Source organism: Psammomys obesus, unplaced genomic scaffold (genome assembly GCF_907164565.1).
Source record: "Psammomys obesus unplaced genomic scaffold, mPsaObe1.curated_primary_1811, whole genome shotgun sequence".
Lineage (NCBI taxonomy): Eukaryota > Metazoa > Chordata > Mammalia > Rodentia > Muridae > Psammomys > Psammomys obesus.
This window is the reverse complement of record NW_026585687.1, coordinates 171,640-198,391: the sequence shown is the minus strand read 5'-3', so window position 1 is coordinate 198,391 and position 26,752 is coordinate 171,640. Positions and strand designations below refer to the sequence as shown.

The window sequence follows — 26,752 nt, the reverse complement described above, 5'->3', positions numbered from 1 at the left end:
ACTCTGAGGTAGTGTTTATCTTTGTTGCATAGGTGTGTTTCTTGGATGCAACAGAATGATGGATCCTGTTTCCGCAACCATTCTGTTAGTCTGTGTCTTTTTATTTGGGAGTTGAGTCCATTGATGTTGATAGAAACTAGTGACCAACAATTGTTACTTACTTTAGATGTGGGGTTGGTGGTGTCACTGAGTTTCATTGCTTGTCTTGTTTTGTTTTTTTGTTGTGTAGTTATCTATTTCCTCTGTTTCCTTCGATGTAGTTGTTTTCTTTGGTTTGGAGTTTCCCTTCTAGTAACTTCTGTAGAGCTGGGTTACTATGTAGATATTGTTTAAATTTGGTTTTGTCTTGGAATATTTTGAATTCTCCGTCTATGTTGATTGAAAGTTTTGCTGGGTATAGTAGTCTGGGTTGGAATCTGTGGTCCCTTAAGGACTGTATGATTTCTGTCCAGGCCCTTCTGGCTTTCATAGTTTCTGTTGAGAAATCTGGTGTGATTCTGATAGGTCTACCTTCATATGTTACTTGGCCTTTTCCCCTTGCTGCTTTTAGAATTTTTTCTTTGTTCTGTAGGTTCAGTGTTTTGACTATGATGTGACGTGAAGAATTTCTTTTCTGGTCTAGTCTACTTGGTGTTCTGTAGGCCTCTTGTATGTTTATGGCCATCTCCTTCTTTAAGTTGGGAAAGTTTTCTTCTATAATTTTCTTGAAAATATTTTCCGGACCTTTGAGCCTGATGTCTTCTTTTTCTTCTACTCCTATTATTCTTAGGTTTTGTCTTTACATGGTGTCCTTGATTTCTTGGATGTTTTGTGTTTGGAACTTTTCTGATTTTATTTTTTGTTTGAGAGATGTGTCAATTTCCGCAAGTGTATCTTCGGCTCCTAAGATTCTTTCTTCCATCTCTTGTATTCTGTTGGTGATGCTTACCTTTGTGGTGCCTGATCTTTTTTCTATGTTCTCCAGCTCCTGGTTTTTCTCTATTTGCGTTTTCTTTATTGATTCTAATTCTGTTTTCATGTCTTGCACAATTTCCTTCATCTGTTTGAATGTGGACTCCTGCTTTTCAATGATAGCTTCTATTTTTTTGTTCGTTTCCTCTCCATGTATCACTAATTGTGCCTCTACTTCTTTGGGTATAATTGCCTGTATTTCTATGAGAGCTTTGTTTATTTCTTCTTTATTTGCCTTCATTTGTGTGGACATTTCTTTGAGAGCTTTGTGCATTTCTTCTCTGTTTGCCTCAATTTTCGTGGTCATTTCTCTAGAGCATGATTTGTTTCCTCTTGGTTAGTCTCGATTTCTTTGGTTATTTCTCTGAGGGCTTTGTTCATTTCATCTTTATGGGCCTCTAACAGCTGGAGAAACATAGTTTTGAGGTCGTTTTCTTGTATATCTAGTGAATTGAAGTGTCCATTTTTTTGTGGGGTTGCTGGTGAGGTCATTATGTCCTGATTTTTGTTGGGAGTGTTCTTACGTCTGCCTCTAGCCATCTGGTTATTTATAATCCTCACTGTTTGTTCCTCGAGATTGTAGTTCGGGCTATGATCCTCTCTTTCTGTTTTCTGGACTGTTTTTTCAGTAAGATGAGAGAGGTTCACTGGTTTGGGAGTGTGCACTATGGTTTCAGTTTTGCCTAAGTAAGGAGTGTGACGCTGGTGCTATTCGCGTGAGCTTTTAGCGGGCGCAGTGTGCATGCGAGGATTCTCTGACTATTGCAGTGGCCTGCAAGCCACTATTAGGCAGTTCTGACTGAGATCCAGGAATTGTTTGCCTGGATTACACTGGTGGACCCGTAAGGTAGAGGCTTCAATGCTGGGGTCACTATCCCAAGAATCCTTATGATGCCCACACTAGGGGTATGGGTGGCAGGGATCTCGTCTGGTTGTTTCTGTGGAGAGGCCCTGGGTCTGGGGCAAACTCTCCCTAGAAGGCTCACCCACTCTCTTGCAGGACCAGTTGGAATGCACAGGAGTTCCCCTTGCTCACTACTCTCTGATTTAGTCCTGCTTCGGGAGTAAACGGGTAGGCTAACAGTCAGCTCTGTGACACTGTGGCCGCAGGACTCGGTGTCCACTTTTCCTGTGTGCTGCCTCTTTGTCCTTTCCCTCTGCCAGGATGGGTTATGTTGACTGGTCCCTGGGTGGTGCGGGAAAGAGTTAGGTTGAGTGTACTCAATTCCAGATCCTGGGCCCAGACCTCTCTGCCAGAAGCAGCCTGGCAGTAGAATCTATGTTTGCTGATCCCGAAAGAGTACCAGGTAGGGTTGAGTGTCCTCAGATCCAGAGCTTGGGTTTCTCTGCTAGGGGCCGTTGGGTGAGCTGGAGAGAGGGTGCTGTGTCCTTGGCAGGCTGCCTCTCTGTCCTTCCCCTCTGACCTTCCCCTCTGCTAGGGCAAGCTTATGGAGGTGCTCTCAGGGGAGTGCCAGCAGGGTTTGGGGCTTCTCAGTTGGATCCTGAGCCGGCGTTTCTCTGCCAGGGGTCGGGGGGGGGGGGCGCCGGTGATAGAACTTGCTGCTAGACCTTATTGCGCTGGACCCAGGAGAATCTCAGGACGTGTAGAATGACCACAGTCCCAGATCCCGAGCTGTAGTTTGTTTGCTAGGAGCAGCCGGCAGCACTGGAGTTCCGGCACTGTGAAGCCGCTGTCCGCCTCTTTATCCTTCTGCTCCGCTGCGGCAGGGTTATGGGGGCATTTGGGGGAGTGCCCGAAAGGATTGGGTTTTCTCAGCCCCGATCTCGGGTTGGGGTACAGACAATGTGGTCTGTGGCAGATTCTGCTGGCCGCCTTTTGCCTCCTCCCAAGAGGGAGTAGGGATTTTGAGCTGGGCACGCAGCTGCAATCCGTGCGCGGCGGGAGCTCAGTTGTGATGGCGGCAGGTACCGGTGGTCCGAGAGACCTTCCAGGGAAAGACTGGGTGACCCGTGACCAGTCTGGCAACTTTCCTTCCCCGTGGGGTTTTTTTTGCGACTGGGACTCCCAGCCTTAGGCACCCTTGTGCCCACCAATCAGCCTGGGAAAGTGATCGGGACACGCAGGCTTGCGGCACCAGCCTGGAGACCCAAAGCCCGCGTTACCCGGGATCTCTTCCGGGTTCTGGCTGGGCAGCCGAGAGTGGACCCGACCGATTCCCACGCCGTGGGAGCCTCCCCTCACCTGGGAAACACGATCGATCGCTGTTGTTTTAGGGCCCAGAGTTCAGTCTCCTGGTCGCTGCACAGAGTGTGTTGTCCTGCTTCTCAGACATGGTGTTTTCCCGGCACCACCATCTTGGCCCTCCTGTGTTGTGTTCTTAATGTTTAGTTTTTTTGAGTTCTTTGTATATTCTAGACACTAACCCTTTATATAGACACTAACATCTGTATAACCTTGATGTATAGCTGGTAAAGATTCTTTTCCATTCTGTTGTTTGCCTCTTCACTTGAATGACGGTATCCTTTGAGGTACAGAAACTTTTTAGTTTCACCTGATCCTATTTGTCAATTGTTGGAGTCCTGTTCAGAAAAATCTTTCTTGTACTTATAAATGCAACCATATCCCCTACTTTCTTATTTTAATCAGATTCAGGATATCATGTCTTATGTTGAGATCCTTGATCCATTTGGAGTTGAGTTTTACAAGATGAGAGATAAGGATCTAACTTCATTCTTGTACATATAGATATGAAGTTTGACCACCACCATTTGTTGAAAATGCTCTTTTCTCTAAAGAGTATTGTTATTTTCTTTGTTAAAAATCAAGTGGTCACACAGAGGAAGATAATGCAGCCACTCCTGATGAGGACTGATAGACTAGGATCAGATAAAAGGGGAGGAGGAACTCCCCTATCAGTGGACTGGAGGGTAGAGAAGAGGGAGGGAGGGTGGGATTGGGAGGGGAAGAGGGAGGGAGCTACAGGTGGGATACAAAGTAAATAAACTGTAACTAATAAAAATAAAAATATCTTAAGAATTAAGTGGTTATTAATGGTTAGATCCATGTACCTATTAATATGTCCTCAATTCTTTCTATTGATCAATGTGTCTGTTTTTATGCCAGCATGATACTGTTTTATTACTATAGTTTTGTAGTACAACTTAAAATCAAGGACGGAGATACCTCCAACATTTCTATTGTTGTTCAGGATTGTTTGAGGTATTTGCTTTTTATGTTTCTAAATGAAATTTAAGATTATGTTTTCAATTTCTGTGAGGAATTGGGTTGGAATTTTGATGGGATTGTGTTGAATCTATAGATTGCTTTTCATAGGGTGGCCATTTTGACCATGAACATTTGTTCATATCATGGTCAGTATGAGCTGTCATTTGAGTTTTTGATTTTAGCAGTTCTGATAGGTGTAAGATGGAATATCAAAGTAGTTTTGATTTCCATTTCCCTGATAGCTAAGGATATTGAACACTTCTTTAAGTGTTTCTCAGTCATTAGATTCCTGTTGAGAATTCTGTTTAGATTCATACTTATTTTAAATTGTATTATTTAAATTTTTGATATTTACTTTTCTGAGTTCTAAAAATATATTTTAGATCTTAAATCTCTATGAGATGGTTAAAATCTTTTTCCATTCTATAGGCTTTCCCTTTCTTCAAATGACAGTGTCCTTTGCCTTAAAGAAGCTTTTTAGCTTCATGACTGCCCATTTATCAATTGTTGATCTTAGTGCCTGTGATATTGGTGCTCTGTTCAAAAAGTCTTTTCGTGTGTTATTGAGTTCAAGGCTATTGCCCACCTTATCTTCGACCAAATTCAGAGTATCTAGGCTTATTTTGAGATCCTTAGTTCATTAAGATAATTACAGACTTATTTGTATTCTTCTACACATGGCCATCCAGTTTGACCACCACCATTTTTGAAGATGCTGTGTTTTTTTTTTTTTTCCAGTGTCAATTTCTGGCTTCTTTATAAAAAATTAGGTGTCCATAGGTATGTAAATTTATGTCTTGGTCTTCAATTTAATTCATTGGTCTATTTTTATTGTTGTAGCTCTGGAGTACTATTTGAGGACCGGGGTGGTCATACTTCCAGCAGTTCTTTTATTATTCTAGACTGTTTGAATTACCCTGGGTCTTTTTGTTCCCATATGAAGCTGGGATTTTTTTTCTTTCAAGATCTGTGAAGAATTGTGATGGAGATTGCATTGAATCTGTAGATTACTTTTGGTAGGATGGCCATTTTCACTATATTAATCCTACCTATTCATGAGCATGGAAAATCATCCCATTTTCTGATATCATCTTTAATTTCTTTCCTCAATGTCTTAAAGCTTTTACTATCAAAGTCTTGCAATTACTTGGTTAGAATTATCTCAAGGTATTTTTCTTTTGAGGCTACTGTGAAAGGTATTGTTTCCCTGGTTTCTTTCTCAGTCTGTCATTTGTACATTGTAAGGATACTGATTTTCTATTGTTAGCTTTGTATATTGATACTGTGCTGAAAGTGTTTATCAGCTGTTTCTTAATGAATTTTTGGGGTCTTTAATGTATAAAATAATATCATCTGCAAATAAAGATACTTTGACTTCTGCCTTTCCAATTTGTATTCCCTTGCTCTTTTTCAGCTGTCTAATTGCTCTAAGACTTTAAGTACTATATTGAATAGATATGGACAGAGCGAACAACCTTTTCTTGTTCCTGATTTTAGTGGGAATGCTTTGAGTTTCTCTCTATTTAATTTGATGTTGGCTATAGGCTTGCTATAAATTGCCTTTATTATGCTTAGGTATATATCCTTTGTATCCCTAGTCTCTCCAGGATTTTCATCATGAAGGAGTGTTGGATTTTGTAAAAGGCCTTCTCTGCATTTAATGAGATAATCTTTGTTTTTTTTTTTTTTTTTTTTTTACTTCATTCTGTTTATGTGATGGGTTTCATTTATCAGTTTATGTATCTTGATCCATCCTGAGATGTCTTGGATGAAGCTGACTTGATCATGGAGAATGATATTTTTGATGTGTGTGTGTGTGTGTGTGTGTGTGTGTGTGTATGTTTTTGTTAATTTATTTATTTAATCACTTTACAGCCTGATCACAGCCCCCTCCCTTCTCTCCTCACAGTCCCACCCTCACATACCCTTCCCCATTCTGTGTGTGTGTGTTTTGATTCTGTTTGCAAGTATTTTATCGAGCATTTTTGTATCTATGTTCATAAGGGAAATTGGTCTGTAATTCTCTTCCTTCATGTGGTTTGGGTATCAGGGTAATCATGCTCCCATAAAAAGAATTAGGCAATGCTCCTTATGTTTCTATTGTGAAATAATTTGAGGAGAATTGGCATTGATTCTTTTTTTTTAAATTTATTTTATTTTATTTTATTTTAATTACACATAATTTACTTTGTATCCCCCCTCTAGTTCCCTCCCTCCTCCCCTCCCAACCCCTCCCTTTCTTCCCCCTTCTCCATGCCTGCCCCTCCTCAAATCCACTGGTAGGGGAGGCTTTCTTTTTCTTCCTTCTGATCCTAGTCTGTTAGGTCTCATCAGGAGTGGCTGCATTGTCTTCTTCTGTGGCCTGGTAAGGCTGCTCCCCCCTCAGGGGGAGATGATCAAAGAGCAGGCCAATCAGTTCATGACAGAAGGAGTCCCTGTTCCAATTACTATGGAACCCACTTGGACACTGAACTGCCATGGGCTACATCTGTGCAGGGGTTCTAGGTTATCTCCATGCATGGTACTTGGTTGGAGTATGAGTCTCAGAAAAGACCCCTGTGTTCAAATTTTTTGGTTCTGTTGCTCTCCTTGTGGACCTCCTGTCCTCTCCAGATCTTACTATTTCCCACTTCTTTTATAAGATTCCCTGCATTCTGCCCAAAGCTTGGCCATAAGTCTCAACATCTGCTTTGACAGTCTGTAAGGCAGAGCCTTTCAGAGGCCCTCTGTGGGAGGCTCCGAACTTGTTTCCTGTTTTCTTCTTCTTCTGATATCCATCCTCTTTGCCTTTCAGGATGGGGATTGAGCATTTTAACCAGAGTCCTCCCTCTAGATTAGTTTCTTTAGATGTACAGATTTTAGTAGGTTTATCTTATATTATATGTCTATATGAGTGAGTATATACCGTGTGTGTCTTTCTGTTCCTGGGACAGCTCACTCAGGATGATCCTCTCCAGGTCCAAACATTTACCTGCAAATTTCATGATTTCCTTATTTTTCATTGCAGAGTAATACTCTATTGTGTAGATGTACCACAATTTCTGCATCCATTCTTCAGTTGAGGGGCATCTGGGCTGTTTCCAGCTTCTGGCTATTACAAATAAAGCTGCTACAAACATGGTTGAGCAAATGTCCTTTTTGTGTACTTGAGCTCCTTTTGGGTATATGCCTAGGAGTGGTATAGCTGGATCTTGAGGAAGCACTTTTCCTAGTTGTCTGAGAAAGCGCCAGATTGATTTCCAGTGTTGTTGTACAAGTTTACATTCCCACCAGCAGTGGAGGAGGGTTCCCCTTTCTCCACAACCTCTCCAGCATGTGTTGTCCCTTGAGTTTTTCATCTTGGCCATTCTGATGGGTGTAAGGTGAAATCTCAGGGTCGTTTTGATTTGCATTTCCCTGATGGCTAATGAGGTTGAGCATTTCTTTAAGTGCTTCTCTGCCATTCGATGTTCCTCTACAGAGAATTCCCTGCTTAGCTCTGTTCCCCATTTTTTAATTGGATTACTTGGTTTGCTGCTTTTCAGCTTCTTTAGTTCTTTATATATACTGGCTATTAGCCCTCTGCCAGATAGAGGGTTGGTGAAGATTCTTTCCCAATCTGTAGGCATCCATTTTGTTTTGATGACAGTGTCCTTTGCTTTACAGAAGCTTTTCAGTTTCATGAGGTCCCATTTATTGATTGTTGCTCTTAGAGCCTGTGCTGTTGGTGTTCTGTTCAGGAAGTTGTCCCCTGTGCCAATTAGTTCTAGGGTTTTCCCCACTTTTTCTTCTAACCGATTTAATGTGTCTGGTTTTATGTTGAGGTCTTTGATCCACTTGGACTTCAGTTTTGTGCAAGATGATAAGTATGGATCTATTTTCATTTTTCTACATGTACACATCCAGTTAGACCAGCACCATTTGTTGAAGATGCTGTCTTTTTTCCATTGTTTAGTTTTGGCATCTGTATTAAAAATCAGGTGTCAATAAGTGTGTGGGTTTATTTCTGAGTTTTCTATTCGATTCTATTGATCCACCATTCTGTTTCTATGCCAGTACCATGCAGTTTTTATTACTGTTGCTCTATAATACAGCTTGAGATTAAGGATGGAGATACTTCCAGAGATCTTTTATTGTAGAGGATTGTTTTAGCAATTCTGGGTTTTTTGTTATTCCATATGGAGTTGAGAATTTTTCTTTCCAGGTCTGTAAAGAATTGCATTGGTAATTTGATGGGAATTGCATTGAATCTGTAAATTGCTTTTGGTAAAATGGCCATTTTTACTATGTTAATCCTCCTAAGCCATGAGCATGGGAAATCTTTCCATCTTCTGATATCTTCTTCCAATTCTTTCTTCAGAGACTTGAAATTTTTTTCATACAAGTCTTTGACTTGCTTGGTTAGGGTTACACCAAGGTAATTTATGTCTTTTGTGGCTTTTGTGAAGGGTGTTGTTTCCCTAATTTCTTTCTCAGCCCTTTTGTCTTTTGTATATAGGAGGGCTACTGATTTTTTTGAGTTAATTTTGTATCCTGCCACTTTGCTCGAGGTGTTTATCAGCTGTAGGAGTTCCCTGGTAGAATTTTTGGGGTCACTCATGTATACTATCATATCATCTGCAAATAGTTATACGTTGACTTCTTCCTTTCCTATTTGTATCACCTTGATCTCCTTCAGTTGTTTTATTGCTCTAACAAGGACTTCCAAACTATGTTGAAGAGATATGGAGAAAGTGGGCAGCCTTGCCTTGTCCCTGATTTCAGTGGGATTTCTTTAAGTTTCTCTTCGTTTAGTTTGATGTTGGCTATAGGCTTGCTATATATCGCCTTTACTATGTTTAGATATGTGCCTTGTATGGCTGATCTCTCCAATACTTTAAACATGAATAGACGTTGGATTTTGTCAAATGATTTTTAACCATCTAAGGAGATTATCATGTGGTTTTTTTCTTTCAGTTTGTTAATATGGTGGATCCCTCTGATGGATTTCCATATATTGAACTACCCCTGCATACCTGGGATGAAGCCTACTTGGTCATAATGGATGATATCTTTGATTTGTTCTATTCGGTTTGCAAGTATTTTCTTGAGTATTTTTGCATCAATATTCATAAGGAGATTGGCCTGAAATTCTCTTTCTTTGTTGGGTCTTTGTGAGGTTTAGGTATCAAGGTGACTGTGGCTTCATAGAATGAGTTTGATAGTGTTCCTTCCGTTTCTATTTTGTGGAATAGTTTGAAAAGAATTGGAGTTAGCTCTTCTTTGAAGGTCTGGTAGAATCCTGTGCTGAAACTCTCTGGTCCTGAGCTTTTTTGGAATGGGAGACTTTTGATGATGGCTTCTATTTCTGTAGAGGATATATGACTATTTAATTGATTTACCTGGTCTTGATTCAGCTTTGGTAAGTGGAATTGATCCAGAAAATTGTCCACTTCATTTAGTTTTTCAAATTTTGTGGCATATACATTTTTGAAATAAGTACTAATGATTGTTTGGATTTCCTCAGTGTCTGTTGTTATGCCCCCCTTTTTATTTCTGATTTTGTTCATATGGATAATGTCTCTTTGCCATTTAGTTAGTTTGGCTAAGGGTTTGTCTATCTTGTTAATTTTCTCAAAGAACCAGCTCTTGGTTCCATTTATTCTTTTATTTGTTTCTAATTTATTGATTTCAGCCCTGAGTTTGATTATTTCCAGTTGTCTACTCTTCTTTGGTGTGTCTGCTTCTTTTTTTCCTAGGGCTTTTAGGTGACCTAATAGGTTGCTTGCATGAGATGTTTCGCATTTCTTCTTGTAGGCCCTTAGTGCTATGAACTTTCCTCTTAACACTGCTTTCATTGTGTCCCATAAGTTTGGGTATGTTGTGCATTCATTTTCATTTAATTCTAGGAATACTTTGATTTCTTTCTTTATTTCTTCCCTGACCCAACTGTCATTGAGTAGCAAGTTATTCAGTTTCCATGTGTATGTAGGCTTTTTGTTATTTCTGTTGTCGTTGAGATCCACCTTTAGTCCATGGTGGTCAGATAGGATACATAGGATTATTTCAGTCTCTTTGTATCTGTTGAGACTTGTTTTGTGACCAACTATATGGTCTATTTTGGAGAAGGTTCCATGAGGTGCTGAGAAGGTAAATTCTTTTGTGTTTGGGTGAAAGCTTCTGTAGACATCTGTTAGGTCCATTTGATTCATGACCTCTGTTAGAGTCATTGTTTCTTTGTTTAATTTCTGTTTTGTTGACCTGTCCTTTGTTGAGAGTGGGGTGTTGAAGTCTCCCACTATTAATGTGTGTGGATCTATCTGTGGTTTCATTTTTATTAGTTTCTTTTACAAATGTAGGTTTTCTTGCGTTTGGGGCATAGATGTTCAGAATTGTGGTGTCGTCTTGGTGGAGTTTTCCCTTGATGAGTATGAAATGACCTTCCCCACCTCTTTTGATTAATTTTGGTTGAAAGTTGATTTTATTAGATATTAGAATGGCTACTCCTGCTTGCTTCTTGTGTCCATTTGCTTGGAAAACCTTCTTCCAGCCCTTTACTGTCAGGTAATGAATATCTTTGTGACTTAGGTGTGTTTCTTGTATGCAACAGATTGTTGGGTCTTGTTTACGTATCCATTCTGTTTGTCTGTGTCTTGTTATTGGAGAGTTGAGTCCATTGATGTTAAGGGAGATTAATGACCAGTGGCTGTTAGATGCTTTGATTTTGTTGTTCACTCTGGTAGTGTGTTTCTGTGCTTGGTTACATTTGGTTTTGCTATAGTGAGGTTATTTGTTTCCTGTGTTTTCTTGAATGTAGTTAGTTTTCCTGGGTTCTATTTTTCCTTCTAGTATCTTCTGTAATGCTGGATTTGGTTGTAGGTTTTGTTTGAATTTGCTTTTGTCGTTGAATATCATATCTTGTTTTCTCCGTCTATGAGGACTGAGAGTTTTGCTGGTTATAGTAGCCTAGGCTGACATCTGTGTTCTCTTAGGGTCTGCATGATATCTGTCCAGGCCCTTCTGGCTTTCATAGTCTCTGTTGAGAAATCATGTGTGATTCTGATGGGTTTGCCATGATATGTTACTTGGCCTTTTTCCCTTGCAGCTTTCAGTATTTTTTCTTTGTTCTGTATACTTACTGTTTTGATTATTATGTGACAGGAAGATTTTCTTTTCTGGTCTAATTTATTAGGTGTTCTGTAGGCCTCTTGTATCCTTATAGGCCTCTCCTTTAAGTGGGAAAATTTTCTTCTGTGATTTTGTTGAAGATATTTTCCGGGCTTTGGAGAAGGGAATCTTCTTTTTCTTCAATTCCTATTATTCTTAGGTTTTGTCTTTTCATATTGTCTTGGATTTCTTGGATGGTCTATGTCAGGAATTTTTTGGATTTAACATTTTCTTTGATGGATACATCAATTTCTTCCATTGTATCTTCTACACCTGAGATTCTTTCTTCCATGTCTTGTAGTCTGTTGGTTATGCTTACCTCTGTAGTTCCTGTTTTCTTCCCTAGATTCTTCCTCTCCATTATTTCCTCCATTTGTGTTTTCTTTAATTTTTCCAATTCTATCTTCAGATCTTGAGTTGTTTTGTTTATTTCCTTCACCTGTCTGATTTTATTTTCCTGTTTTTCTTTTAGTTCCTTCAACTGTTTGTTTGAACATTCCTCTGTTTCTTTTATTTCTTTCAGTGATTTAATTATTTCTTCTCTGAAAGCTACACACTGTTTCGCTGCATCTTCCTGTATTTCTTCACGGATGGCCACAATATGTTTGATTTTGTCTTCCTCTAATTCTTTATGTATTTTATTTGTTTCCTGTATTATCTTCTTCATCAGCATAGATGTAAGGTCATATTCTTGAATTTCAATTATGCTGGGGTGTCCAGGGCTGCTCGCCCCTGGATGGCTGGGTTCTGGAGATGCCATATTGCTCTGTTTTTTGTTGGTTGAGCTTTTACGATGACCTTTACCCATTGGATTCCTCTCTAGGCTGGCAATTGAGGGCTTTGCTCTGGTCTGGAGGCTGGGTGCCTCACTCTGGGCGGGAGGCTGTGTGTCCCTGTCTGGAATGGTGGCCGGGGGCGCCACTCTGGTCCTGAGGCTCTGGGCTCTGATCTCGATGGTAGTTTGTGTCCCCTTCTGGGCCAAAGGCTGTGCCCACCTCTCTGGGCTGGCAACTAAGGGCTCTACTCTTGGTCGGAGGCTTGGCGCCTCACTCTGGGCTAGAGGCTGTGTCCCCCCCGGTCTGAGATGGTGGCTGGGGTCACCAATCTGGGCCAGTGGCTGTGCACTCTGATCTGGGCCAGCAATTGAGGGCTCAGCTCTGGTCCAGAGGCTGAGTGCCTCACTCTGGGCCAGAGGTTGTGTGTCCCAGTCCTGGATGGCAGCTGGGGGCGCCGCAGGAGGCTGTGTGCTTTGATCTGGGGCAGCAGGTGCTCCTGCCAGTCTCCAGGACCTTTTCCAGGTATTGACTGGGTGACCTGAGGTCGTTCGCAATTGATTTTCACACAGTAGGCTTTCCTCTCACCTGGCAATCACAAACGCTGGTGTTTTAGGTCACAGAGTTCAGTCTCCTGGTTCCTGTGCCAACACTACTATCCTGCTCTTCAGACACAGTGTCCTCCTGGCGCTGCCATCTTGTCCCCGTCTGACATTAATTCTACTTTGAAAGATTCTTAGAATCCTGTAATGAATCCATATGGCTCTGTTTTTTTTTTTTTTTTTTTTTTTTTTGAGGGGGTTTTGGGAGACTTTTAATTGCTGCTTCTATTTCACTAGGGGTTTTAGATTTGTTTGAATTGATTATCTGATCTTGATTTAACTTTGCTAGGTTGTGTATATAGAGAAATTTATCCTTTTTTTTTCAGATTTTCCAGTTTCATAGAGTACAGATTTTTTTAAAAGTGTGTCCTATGATTCTCTGGATTTCCTTACTGTGTTTTTTTTGTTTTTGTTTTTGTTTTTGTTTTTTGTGATGTCCTCATTTTGTCTCTAATTTAATTAATTTATACCTTCTCTCTCCTGCTTTTTATTAATTTATCTAAGAGTTTATTAGTCCTTTTTATTTTCTCAAGGAACAAACTCCACATTTCACTGATTCTTGGCATTCTTCTTTTTTATTGATTGATTGATTTCAGCCCTGTATTTGATTATTTCTTATGGTCCATACCTTTTGGGCATATCTTTTTTTTATTCTAGTGCTTTCAGGTGTGTGATTAAGTTGCTAATATGAGATCTCTAAATTTTTTATTTAGGCACTTAGCTCTATGAACTTGCCTTTTAGTACTGCCTTCATTGTGCCCACAGGTTTGGGCATGTATGCATTTTCATTCTCATTCAGTTCTAAAAGGTTTTTAATTTCCTTCTTGATATCTGTCTTGACTTTTTTTTTTATTCAGTAGTGATTTGTTCAATTTCCATGAGTTTGTGCACTTGCCAATTTTTTTTTGTTTTTGTTTTTGAGATAGGGTTTCTCTGTGTAACCTTGGTTGTCCTGGACTCACTTTGTAGACCAAGTTGGCCTCAAACTCACAGAGATCCACCTGTCTCTGCCTCCCTGAGTGCTGGGATTACAGGCATGCACCACTGTATCTGGCTTGCTGTTGTTTCTATTGTTGATGTTCATCTTTAATCCATGGTGATCAGGATTAATCCAGGATTCAGGGTGCTTTTTCAGTTTTCTTTCTTTTTTTTTTTTTTTAGAGCATTTTTTCTTTATTAATTACACTTTATTCACTTTGAATCCCACCTGTGGTTCTCTCCCTCCTCTCGTCCCAATCCCTCCCTTCCTCCAACTTCTGCATGCATGCTCCTCTCCAAGTCCACTGATAGGGGAGGACTTCTTTTCCTTCCTTCTGATCCTAGTCAATTAGGTCTCATCAGGAGTGGTTGCGTTGTCTTCTTCTGTGGCCTGGTAATGCTGCTTCCCCCTCAGGGGGAGGTAATTAAAGAGCAGGCCACTCAGTTCATGTCAGAGTCAGTCCCTTTTTTCAGTTTTCTTAAACCTGTTGAGATTTGCTTTGTGTCCAACTGAGTGGTCCATTTTGGAGAAGGTTCTATGTGGTGCTGAGAAGAAGGTATTTTATTTTGTGTTTGGGTAAAATGTTCTGTACATATGTTAGGTCCATTTGATTTATGCTGTCAGTTAGCTCCAGCAGTTCTCTGTTTAGTTTTTGTCTGGATAGATAACTGTCTATTGGTGAAAGCTGAGTACTGAAGTTACCCGTTATTCCTGTGTGAGGGCCAATATGTGATTTTATCTCAAGCAGTGTTTTCTTTTATAAGCTTGGTAACCCTTTTATTTGGTGCCTAAATGATTAGAACGCAATATTCTCTTGGTGGAGTTTCACCCTCATGAGCATGTAGTGTCCTCCATCTCTTCAGATTAGTTAGTTTTGGTTTGAAGTTTATTTTGTCAGATATTAAAATAACTACACCTGCTTACTTCTTGGGTCCATTTGCTCGGAATATCTTTTTCCATCTTTTTATCCTGAGGTGGTGTCTATCCTAAATGTTCAGGTGTGTTGCATTGATGCAACTGAAGGATGGATCCTACTTTCTAATCCAGTCTGTTAGTCTGTGCCTTTCTATTGGGGACTTGAGCGTATTGATGCTTATTGATTCCTGTTATTTTGTTATTATGGTGTGAGTCCCCAGTTTTGATTTACTGTTCTGGGATTATTTATTCCTTCTGTTTTCTTGGTGTGGTTAACCTCTTCACACTAAAGGTCTCCTTCTAGCACATTCTGTAGGGCTGGAGGTGTAGACAGATACTGCTTAAATTTGGTTTTATTATAGAATATTTTTCTTTCTCCATCTATTATGATTGATAGCTTTGCTGGGTACAGTAATCTAGTGTGAAAATCTGAGATCCCTTAAATGTGTAGAACATTATTTCAGGCCCTATTGGCTTTTAGATTCTCCTCTAAGAAGTTGGGTGTTATTCTAATGGGCCTACCTAAGTTACTTGGTCTTTTTCCCCCTGCAGCTTTTAATATTTTTTTATTTTTTTTCTGTACCTTTAGTGTTTTGACTATTATGTATCATGGGGAATTTCATTTCTCATCCTGTCTGTCTGGTGTTCTGTATACTTAGGAAATGTTTTTATTGGCTCTTTGTGAATTTCACATCATGCACCACAATCCTACTCATCTACCCTTCCTCTCATACCCATTCTTCACCACTGCAACCTCCCTCCCCTAAACACAGAAAAAAAAAATCTTACTGTGGAAGCTGTAGTAGATCACAGTATGTCCCATAGTATACCCTTTTATCCACACTTTTTTGCTTGCAAATGTTCCATTGCTTTTGCTACTCCATCAATACTGTAATTTCACTGGGACTACTGTTGTTACCATGTGTGTGGAGATTCTGTAGTTTTGGATCTGTAGGACCAGCCCCTTCATATACTACAGTGGTTCATCAATGGTGTAGATGTTGGGGTGGCCAATTCAAAGCCCTGGATCTGGGTGTGAGAGGTATCTGAGAGATATCTGAGCTGGTCAGCTCCCCAGCTCTTCTATTTTCATGCTCTCAGGGGCTGGTTCACCTGCAACCCCCACATTCAGGGATGGGCCTACTGTGTTGCCCAGATGAGGTAGAGGGCCTGCTCTCCCAAGTGCTGCAGTAGTTGAGGGAAAGCTCTCCCACTCGGATAACCTTGGGTCCAGGTCTCCTCCCTGATATAGGTGGCAAAGAATAAGAGGGGGCAATTCTCTCTTGCCCATGTCACTGCACAGCAGACAAGTGGTGGGGTCAGCTCTCTCATCCTCATGCCCTCAAGGTTAGCTTGCCTGCATCCCTACCACTGGGGTCAGCTCTACTGTGCTGCCCAGGTGAGGTGCAGGGCCTGTTCTTCCATAGTACTGCAGCTGCTGAGGGGCAGAGACAGATCTCCTGTTTCCATGATCCCAGGGCTAGGTCTCCCACCTGTTGCAAATGGTGAGAGGTGAGGGGAAAGGACGGTTTCTCTCTATCATCCATGCTATCACGTGGAAGATGAGTGGTAGGTCCAGCTTTCCCATGCTCATATTCTTGGGGCTCTCTGACCCACAACTCCTGTAATGTGCAAGGCCCACTCTCCTGAGTACTGCAGCTGTCTAGAGGCAGAGGCAGATCTCCTGCTGCTTTTATGGTCTCAGGGCCAGCTCTCCCACAATGCCCAGGTGAGGGGTGGGGCCAGTTCTGCACAACCCTCAGACATCAACATGTCCTTACGCAGTAGCCCAAACCAGGGATATCTGCCTGGCCTTTGGTAGTAACAGACGCCTGGTACTGTAGGATCATGGACCCAGAGACATGGCCCTGGTGACATGTGCTAGTGACAGCACAGGCCAGGACCCCATCATGGTCCCAAGTGGGACCATTGGGTACTCACATCTGGCTGTCTCTCACTATCCTCCAGTCTCAGTTCTGTCTCTCTTCATTGTGCTCACATCCTTCTGTTTCTCTTTCATTTCTCCACTAGTTATTCTCAGTGGTGCCTGTGGTCTCTGAGCATCTTGAGTCATCTGATTTGGGTCATCTCAGGAGTTGTTTCTGGAATGTTACGCCTTGGTCATGCATGACGACAACTGGGCAGAGGTTATCTCTGGCATGGTCTGACCCTGAGGCCTGCCCAGCACTAAATTGGTAGTAATCTCAGGCTAGTTTCCTGTCTGGAACCCATGGTGCCAATCTGGTGGTTGTTTTGATCTTGCTCCTCTCCCAGGCCTGCCCAAGTGGTCTCATGTGAGTGTTGTGTGTCTCAGTCTCCATCCTGCCTGGGGCCTGTAGTCCCAGGTGGGGTTCTTTTAACCCACTGTCCCCGCTCCTGGGAGCTCATCCAGGCCTGCATGGCACCAGACTGGTGATCATCTCAAGCTCACTTTTTTTCAGGAAATGTTAGGCTACTAATCATTCAAATGTTCACAGATCAGAACACTGACTGTAGACATAGTCTCTCTTTTTTTCTGCTATCCTGTGTCCTTCTTATACCTTGATATAAGGCATCCCCTTATTTATCTTGGGGAAATTTTCTTCTATGATTTTGTTGAAAATATTTCTTCTGCCCTTGACTGTGGTTTCTGACATATTATTTGTAGATATGGTCTTTTCTTAGTGTTCCAGATTTCCTGGATGTTTTGTGTATGGAATTTTTAGATTTAACATTTTCTTTGACTGAGTTGTCCATTTCTTCTACCTTATCTTCAATGCCCAAGATCCTCTCTTCGATGTTTCATACTCTGTTGATGAGGTTTACCTTTCATGTTCTTGACTTCTTAAATTTTTCATCTCCAGTTTTATCTCAGTTCAAGTTTTCTTTAGTGATTCTGTTACTAATTTCATGTCTTGAACCATTTTCATTATTTCATTCTACTGTTGGTGTTTTCACATATTTCATTAAGGTATTTATTCATAACCTCTTTAAGGTCCTTGCACATATTCATAGAGGCTATTTTGAAATCACTGTCTTGTGCTTCAGCTATATTGCATTTCTCAGGGCCTATTATAGTAGGATTGTTGCTGTGGTCTGATGGAGGTATATTGCCTTGGTTGTTAATGTTTGTGTTTTTCTGCTCACCTCTAGGTATCTGGAGTTGGGATCACTGAGGTGATTCTAGGTGTTGGCCTTGTCTTTGTTGGGTGGGTGTTCTATTCCTTGGTTTCTGTTTCCCTCTCTTGGTCTTAGGAAATGTGTGGTGGTTGTGGGTTTCATGGTAGAGAGTGCTTCTTCATGTCAGTTGATGACAGAAAGCAGTAGAGGTGACTAAGAGGAAAGGCTTAAAGGGGTTTCAGGAAAGAGCTAAGAAGATCCTGTCTACACTGAGAGGCAGGCTTTCTGAGAATTACAGGTAGGGTGGAAAGAGGAGATTTTGAAAGTTGCAGGAGGACAAAGAATAATCTGGAGAGACAGGGATGAATGGACTAGGGGAACTTTGGGTCTGAACCAGGTATTGTAGTGTCTGGTGAATAGAGTTGAGGTGGGAGAAGGGACACTTGTAAGGAAGTAGTTACCAGGCTTAGGGTGAGAATAGAGATATTATCAAGGAGGACAGTAAGGTTAGAGTAATAACATACCTGAGTTCCTACCAGGTTTGGCCAATGGGGCCCTGGCTAGAACATGTTTTGAAGTATCAGGGGTTAGCAGAAAAGGATGAAGATGGGATACAAGGCAGTCAGAGAGAGAGAGAGCGAGAGAGAGCTCACAGGAAGGAAGAAATCTGTGTTCACACCAAGGTTTGGTAGAGTCCCCAGGGAATGGAGGCAGAGTAGGAGGACAGGGTCCTGCAAGTATGCAACTACAGAGCTGGGGATGAGACTGGAGAGATTTTAATGGAGGACAGGAAAGAGAGTAAAAATCACCTACCCGAATCCCAGACCAGTGTGCTCACAGGGGGCTCCACATAAAAAGGTTTTCTAGGTATCACTGGCTAATAGAAGGCTAGATCAAAGCAAGTTTGGTGGAGTCCCCAAGGATGGAAGGTAGGGTAGGAGGAGAGGCACATGCAAGCAGTCTGTTACAAGATTGGGGATGAGACTGGAGAGATTGTAGTGGAGGACAGAAGGGAAAACAGAAATTGCCTACCTGAGTCTGAGACTATTGTGGACACTGGGGGTTTGAGGTAGAAAGTCTGGGTTTATTTTCAACTTGGAGAATGTTAAATTTGAAGCAGACTTTGAATATGCAGTCCCTCTTTTCTCAATTTCTGGAACTCATTAAGATCCAGTATACAAAGAAACTTTTTGAGAATCAAATAGTTGATAGTGGAGCAGTAGAAATGTAAGGGAACCAAAGGCCAATAAAAAGCCTTATAACAGGCACTATGTGGCCTGGAATTAAGATAAGGTTGTGATGTCAAATAAATGAAAAGTTGGTCTATTTTGTAACTGTGAATTTGACCTTTGCTGCCAAACAATGCCTTTCATAAGATAATATATGTGTAATTATTTATTATTATTAATTACATTGTTGCATATCCTTATCTTACCCTAGAAAACTGTCACACCTGGACATTTCAGGAGTTAAGGACCCAGAAAGTATTCCATATGGACAAAGACTCTGCCTCCATCCCAAGTTTAATCCCCTAAATGAAAATGATCCGGTAAAAGCAGATATTGGCGTAATTATTCTTGAACAGCCTATCACTGGGGATAAGATACCATTGTCTCAGGCCTCTAATATAACCTTGAAGAGCTGCTCCAGGTGTCAATTCAGACGCTGTGATGTGTATGAATATCAGAGTAAGTAAAAGGAGTCAGGTGAAATTGTTTTATGATTTTGGTTACAGTAATATGACTCATTTTCTAAAGAAATTATGTCTCTAAAGTAGGAAAAATAATCTCAAAGAAATAGTGGAGGTCTTTTAGTTCATATCAGCTGAAAGACTACCCAAAGCATAAGGAATGGGATATGCCTGGATTTAAGTCTTTATTTTTGTTACAGAACTTTCTATACCCAGATATTTTCACTCTTTCTTGTTGCTGTGATGAAAGACCTAACAGTTGATTTGAGATAGGATAGATTTTTTTTTTTATTTTTTAAAAAGATTTATTTTTTTATTATGCACTCAATGTTCTGTCTGCATGTACACCTGCTCGCCAGAAGAGGACACCAGAACTCATTATAGGAGGCTGTGAGCTACCATGTGGTTGCTGGGAATTGAACTCAGTACCTCTGGAAGAGCAGCCGGTGCTCTTAACCTCTGCGGCATCTCTCCAGCCCAGAAGAGATTTATTTTGACTTATGCTTTCAGAAGGTTCCATATGTGGCTGCTTGTCCTTGTGTACTGGGCAGAACGCTACAGCAATTGGAACATGTGGTAGGGGCTGCTCTTCACTTCTTGGTGATCAGGAGATAGAGAGAAGGGAAGAGTATAGGAAGGGGCAGAAGGAAGACATTTGCCCAAGAGCATGTCCACAGTTAGCTACTTCTCCAAATAGGGTACACTTTAAACCTTTAACTATATCTCAGTACTGTTATCATATTATATCCATAAGTGATTAATTCATTGTTTTGTTCAGAGTAGTCATGAGCTAGATGTTTGGAAAGGCTATAAAACATACCCAGAGGTGGGCTTTACTTAGTACTCCAAGGTGTTTCTAAGTCCAGTCAAATTGATAATCGAGAGTAACCATCAAGCCAGGCAGTGGTGGTACACTCCTTTAGTCCCAGCTGTTGGGAAACAGAGGCAGGTGGATCTCTGTGAGTTTAAGGCCAGCCTGGTCTACATAACAAGTTCAAGAACAGCCAGGGCGACACAGAGAGAAACTCTGTCTTGAAAAACAGAAAAGAAAAGACAAACCATCACAACAGGTTGAGGAAGGTGTGAATGGTTCAGAAAATACAAGGTAAGGAAATGGCTAAAGAGAGAAGAGAAAGGAAAGGGGAAAGGAAAGAAAAAAAAAGGAAAGGGGAAAGGAAAGGACAAAGGAAAGGAAAGGAAAAAGCAAAGGAAAGGAAAGGAAAGGAAAGGAAAGAAAAGGAAAGTAAAGGAAAGGAAAAAGGAAAAAGGAAAGGAAAGGAAAAAGCAAAGCAAAGGAAAGGAAAGGAAAGGAAAGGAAAGAAAAGAAAAGGAAAGTAAAGGAAAGGAAAAAGGAAAAAGGAAAAAGGAAAGGAAAGGAAAAAGCAAAGGAAAGGAAAGGAAAGGAAAAAGAAAAAAGGAAAGGAAGGAAAAAGGAAAGGAAAAAGGAAAGGAAAGAAAAAAGGAAAGGAAAAAGGAAAGGAAAAAGAAAAAAGGAAAGGAAGGGAAAGAAGAATGTCTGGGAAGATGATGCAATTGAATTGAGAGTGGTGACAAACCAGAGACTGGCTGCTTTGGGTCTCAGCATCATTCCTTGTGTATGCCTTTAGGTAGCAAGAAGCTTGGAACCACTAGAGTAAAGAAGATAGAAGTGCAGCTGTTAGAGTACGCAAAATGCCACCATCAGCGTTCCTCTCTGGAGAAAAGAGAGGGCTTGTGTATTCAGAGTCAACTACAGGAAGACTGCTGGGTAAGCATACACCAGAGAAATATTAAGAACAGGAAGGAAACATAAAAATGTAGAAGTCTTTAAATATGCAAGTAAATACTAACAGGACATAAGGAAGTTGGTGCCAGGCAAATACGCAAATTTGGGAAGTTTCTTTAGACATTTGAGAGGCATAGAGTTTACACAAGGAAGGCTTTAAAAACAAATGAGAAATACAATAAAAAAAGAATCAATGGGCACACAAATACATTTTGCCTTTCTGTTTCTAATTTTATTATTGCCTCTCTGTAGGTACTATAATGAGCACAGTACAGCTCAAACTTTGCTGTGGGGATGTTTAAAAGGCACAGATGTAACTCAGCTTTCATGTAGGAAAGCTATAGAAAATAATTCCCTATGCAAGAAAAATTTTAGATATTAACATATCTTGGACAATTTGAAATCTCACAGGCAAATAATATTGAAAGACTTCAAAGGAAGCATTAACTTGAACTGTGGAGATCCTGGGCTGAATTACTGAGTGAGATGACCAGTCTTGAGTGCTAAGTCTTGAGAGATGAGAAGTACTTAGTTAAGCAAAAATGCACGGAAAATTGTTCAAAACCTTCTTTCAAACTGAGATGAAGAAATAACACATGAGAAATTGTAGAGTTAGTAGCTAGTGGAAGATAATTGCAGGGGATGAGATGAATACCAGTACTATTCCAGGAACCATATATTGAATATCGGGTCTTGAGTTAGTTTCTAGAAACACACTGTTGCAAGAAATTTCAAGCAAGCACTGAGAGGCTATTGTTTACTTAGATAGAAAAGAAACAGATGAGAGCAGTCCTTAGAATGACAGGCTGATAGTGGAGATAACGGAGCCAGAGTGGTCACAAACCTCAGAGAGCTTACAGTAGTATAGAGGTGGTAGAAAAATCATCAATGGTCCCAGCACCCAGAGCTCACCTTCTTGTACAGAAGGCAGAGAATAATATCCCCGTAGGACAAATAAGTACGCTAGATATCTCCACAGTATGAAATTAACACTGAGAGTAAAAGGAAGGTTACTTTAAAATGTGTTGAAGTCAATGTTTCAACTACTATTTAAAGACAAGTAACAATTTACCAAATCGGATAAGAAGTATAAAATGAAGTGATGGTATTCATGCCAAATGAAGCAGAAGCAGACAAGTGTGAAAAATGTAGAATACCTTGGATTTAGGGGAAAATGTGTTATCCAGAGTATGAGTTAGGAGAGAAGTGAGAGACAAGTACTCACAGGGAAGATTACGAATGTGTTGTTACTTTATAACATAAACTGTATTATTTAGGGAATGGGGAGACATGCAAAGATTTTGACAACAGAAATGTGACAAAGTTTATATTGTGAAGTTTACTCGTAGTTGGTGTGAAGATGCCATAAAAGAGAAGAAACATGAAATAACAATTGGAGAAATTTGAAATAACAGTTTTCAAGATAGAATATTTATATACTCTTCATTCTTACAGAGTAACTTTATCTGAACTAAGGTAATGGCGGTGAGGATAGGGAAGCTCATGGTCTCATGAGTTTATATATTTTTGAGAGGTAATCAAGAACAAGTAAATAGTAACACAAATGATATTAAATATTTTGAGTAAAATAATTAAAATATAATAAACATAGAGCAGGGCTTATTATAACTTTGAATTCTGTGTGCTACCTGAAAGAACTGGACTCCAAGACAGTATTAGTCTAAAATACTTGCAACATAAGATAGAAGAGATTTTGTCTATATAATCCCATTTAATACAATTAGGTAATCAGAAAAGGGACTTGTTTAAAAAAACAATAACAGTGTTTGAACAGACTTAAGGAAGATGTGATGAAGCAAGTCATTTGGATATCAGAGCAGTGTTACAAGTATGGTGTACAGGAAGAGCCAATGCAAAGATTTTGCTATGTAAATACGTCTGGAATATTTAAATAACAGAAAAGAGAAGTCAGGTGGCTATAGCATCCTGGTCAAGCCAACAACAGTAGGTGGCATAAAGGTGGCAAGAAGCATTGCAAAGGCCTTCTAAGCTATTAAAACAACCACTGTTAACATTGTGAAGACTTAAAAGCACTTATTGGAGAGTTTTTACACAGAAAGATGTAGTGGTCTTCCTTAGATTTTAAGTGGATAAGTTTGGATGCTGTGTTCAGATCAAATGTGAGAAGGACAAGAACTATGCCTTTTTGTAAAGACACTATATTTTTTTTTAACAAAAATAGGTACCCACCTATGTGAGAATTATTTAATTTAAATATTAACATAACTCTTTGGAAATTAAAGTAATAGAATCATTATTTATTGATGGGCTGGTAACATAGTGTGGAGGAAGGAGTGGCAATGAGGATGATTTTGAGTTTTTTTTTTTTTTTTAATTTTTAAACGGACTTTTGAAAGAGTGTTGTGACCGTTACTAGGGAAACAAAACAAAGGAAGATTTTGCGTGAAGAAAGTCATTGGTTCTTTTTGGTTTTCACATGAAGTTTGATATAACTCTTAGAAATCCATGATCAGTGCTGATAAAATTATTGATTGTAAGAATTTGAAATTTTACAATTACTACAAACGCTTTCTATATTCATTCTCTTATCATATATTTCAACTGCATGTGCCCATGTCTTACACTGGTAATTTTTGGGAGCTGCTTGATAATAAATATTAATTGATTTTTTTCTCTTCCTCACATAGTGTAAGAATTGTATGCATAGTAGACTTGAGTAAGTGACACATATTTCTTGGTTTCCTTATTCAGATACAGAGAGCCAGCCCTGTCCTATGTCTCCTAAAGAACCGCTGGGAACTGGTGGGCCTCATACAAAAAACTTCAAGGATATGTCAGAATCCCACACTCGTCATTAAAACAGCTCCCTACCATTCCTGGATGAAACGATTAATCAAGGCATCTAAGAAACCACTGAATCCTGCTTCCCCCTTACACTGTAAGATAATGCATGAAGATGAACTTGTCCCCCAAATCAAAAACCGCCAGAATTATACCCCAACCACGTCCTCCCGTAATTCTTCCCCCAGGTCTTCTCAACGAAGCACAGGCACTTCTCGACAAACCAAACGTATCAAACATTTTCCAACAATCTTTAATTTTAGTGATATGAATTCTTTTCCTGATACTCATACATTGTTCCTTGATAAAACCCACACCACCCTAGCTGCCAGATTTTTAGCTGAACAAAAAAAGTCATCGCCTGTTACTGTAGTTCCAGAAAATTCTGGAAAGAATTTAATTCAGAATCATCAGAATACCTCTCCACCTAATATAGGCAATTCAAGTAAATCATTATCTCAGCTTATTTTTGACATAGCTATGTCATATACTTCTCCTAAATCTGATAGAACTAAATCCTTGGATTCTGGAGTGAATAATTCTGGTGACTCTTTTGATAAGATTATGGCAACTATAATTAAACAATGGACTCCACCTGTAGATGAAAAAGAGAAGCCCTTGAAATCCAAAGAGTTAGGTACAACTGATGATTCTGATATATACGAATACAATACTATTTTGAGGGCCTTGTCAAATAGATCTAAGAATCAACATGCAAGTAAGGCCAACTTAGCACCAAATTCCCCTTTATCTGAAAAAGAGGGACCTGGGGAACTCCTTACTTCAGGCGGAGTTACTAACAAAACAGGTCTGTCTATGGAGTCTCTTTTAACAAATGACTCTTTGGATATGTATCCTTTAAAAAATAGAATGCTTCTGAAACAAAGTGGTACAACTGAGCCCTGGACTTCTTCCTTTGATTATAATGCTGTAAGTTCTCAAGATCAACCAGATTCAGTAGTAGCTCAGAATCACCCTGGAATTGATAGATTCCAGATTCTACCAACGATCAACATAGGTATGCCCTCAACTCCTACATTTGTCACCTATGCACCTTTATTTAATAATCTTGAGGTTAAAAACCATTCATACCAAAATCGGTACAGTACAGCGCCACCACAAGGCCAGCCTTTATTTAAGCCTACAGATGAAATTGCACCCTAACACTGCAAGCTGAATCTGAGAGCAATGGACACCCGGATCAGTCTTAGCCTAAAGTATCACTAATGTAAAGTAGTCATAGTAAGAATTCTTGTCTGTATTGAGCTCACATGTTTCTTGAGACAAATTACCATTAGTCCCTTTGTACAACTTATTTTATCTCATATGAAATGTCATTTGTCTTAATGGAAAATTATGTAAGCACTTATCCTTTTTCAAAAAATTAAAATAAAAACAATTTTAAAAGCAAATATCTTTCTTGTTAATTGGATCTTGTTTTGTGCTGGATTTTTTTTTTTAATTTTTAAGAGGACTGGTCTTTTTACATGTGGATCAATTTGAAGTTTTGAAGGCTTATGTGTTGAAAGATTATTTCAAGATAACTGAAGAGTCACAGAATTTAAAAAAAACATACAAAGAAGTTACCTGTGCTACATTTTTCTAAATTGTAAAAATTTTGAAAAACTATATATAGGTCAATATCATAATCAGAATATTAACATTAACATTAATATTAATATTAACATCAGAATATTAACTAATCAATTTCATTTATAATTTTCATGTTTTATTTGTACTCATTTGTACATATGTTTGCTTTGAAATTTTCAGTGCATATAGATTTATGTATACTTCTTCATAATCATGAGATATAATAATGCTATTACCATAAAGATGCCTCATGTTACCATTTTATAGTCACATCTACTGCCTTCTAACAAGATTCTTGTCACTAATCTTTAATATGCACTAATATATTCTCCATCACAAAAATTTGATCTTTTTGACAATGTTATGATTGGAATAATATTGCATATGATATTTTGTAAATGGCTTTTTAATTCAGCATAACTTCTTGAGTATTGATCTAAATGAATGCTTATATCAGTATGTACCCATAATTATTTTAAATCACTGTGTTATATTAGAAAGTATGGATGTATCAGTGTTTCTCTATTTATTCACATGTTGAAGGCTATCTGGATTATTTCTGGTTTTTATTCTTGCAAGTGTTTTCTATGGGCATTAGTGCACAGTGTTTGTGTGAACACAAAACTTATTTTTTCAAGAATCAAGAATTCTGGTTAAATCATCTTAGTTTTTTGTTGTTGTTGTTGATTTGATAAAACATTATGACAAGAATAACTTTAAGGGAGAAGAGTTTATTCTAGCCCACAGTGCAGGAGCTTGAAGGAACTGGTCATATCACATCCACCATCAGAAAAAAAATGCATACTAGTGCTCAGCTCATTTTCTCCATTATATGCAGTCCAAAATTCTTTGCCAGGGAATTGTCTCACCCACAATTTAGATGGCTCTTCCCACAACAATTAACACAATCCAAATGCTCTCCTGTGGGGGCAGGAGTGCCAGCTTGGAGCAAGAGTAAGGTCAAGATGTGTTCAAACCCCGAAAATCTCATCTTGAGACCGACAACAGTGGTGACTCCTCCCTTCTTGTTCTAGGCCTGGTGCACTTAGTCTCATGAACCTCATGTCTGCCACCCTTGAGGTAGTCATGTAGACTTAGTGGCCACTTTTCAGGTTAAACTTCCTATTTTCTTCTAAGGATATGCCCAGCTAGCACCTGGAATTCCTCTTCTTGCAATAAAACATTCTCAGCACTGCAGCCCCAGCCAATGATATACACTCAGCCAGAAATCCTCTACTCACTTTTCCAAG

The 26,752-nt window shown here is 39.6% G+C and overlaps 1 protein-coding gene and 1 pseudogene across 1 annotated transcript in view; one reads left to right on the top strand and one right to left on the bottom strand.

The window, feature by feature from the left end:
* LOC129665298 (uncharacterized) overlaps window positions 1-24,444 on the top strand; it is a 32,970-nt gene extending 8,526 nt beyond the window's left edge. Inside the window, exons 3-6 of the mRNA XM_055591870.1 lie at window positions 19,072-19,319; window positions 20,929-21,068; window positions 23,820-23,966; window positions 24,442-24,444. Coding sequence (XP_055447845.1) covers window positions 19,072-19,319; window positions 20,929-21,068; window positions 23,820-23,966; window positions 24,442-24,444 — 538 coding nt within the window. The remainder of the gene's footprint in view (window positions 1-19,071; window positions 19,320-20,928; window positions 21,069-23,819; window positions 23,967-24,441) is intronic.
* On the bottom strand, window positions 16,976-17,054 carry LOC129665979 (small nucleolar RNA SNORA17; annotated as a pseudogene).
* Window positions 24,445-26,752: the final 2,308 nt, after the last annotated feature.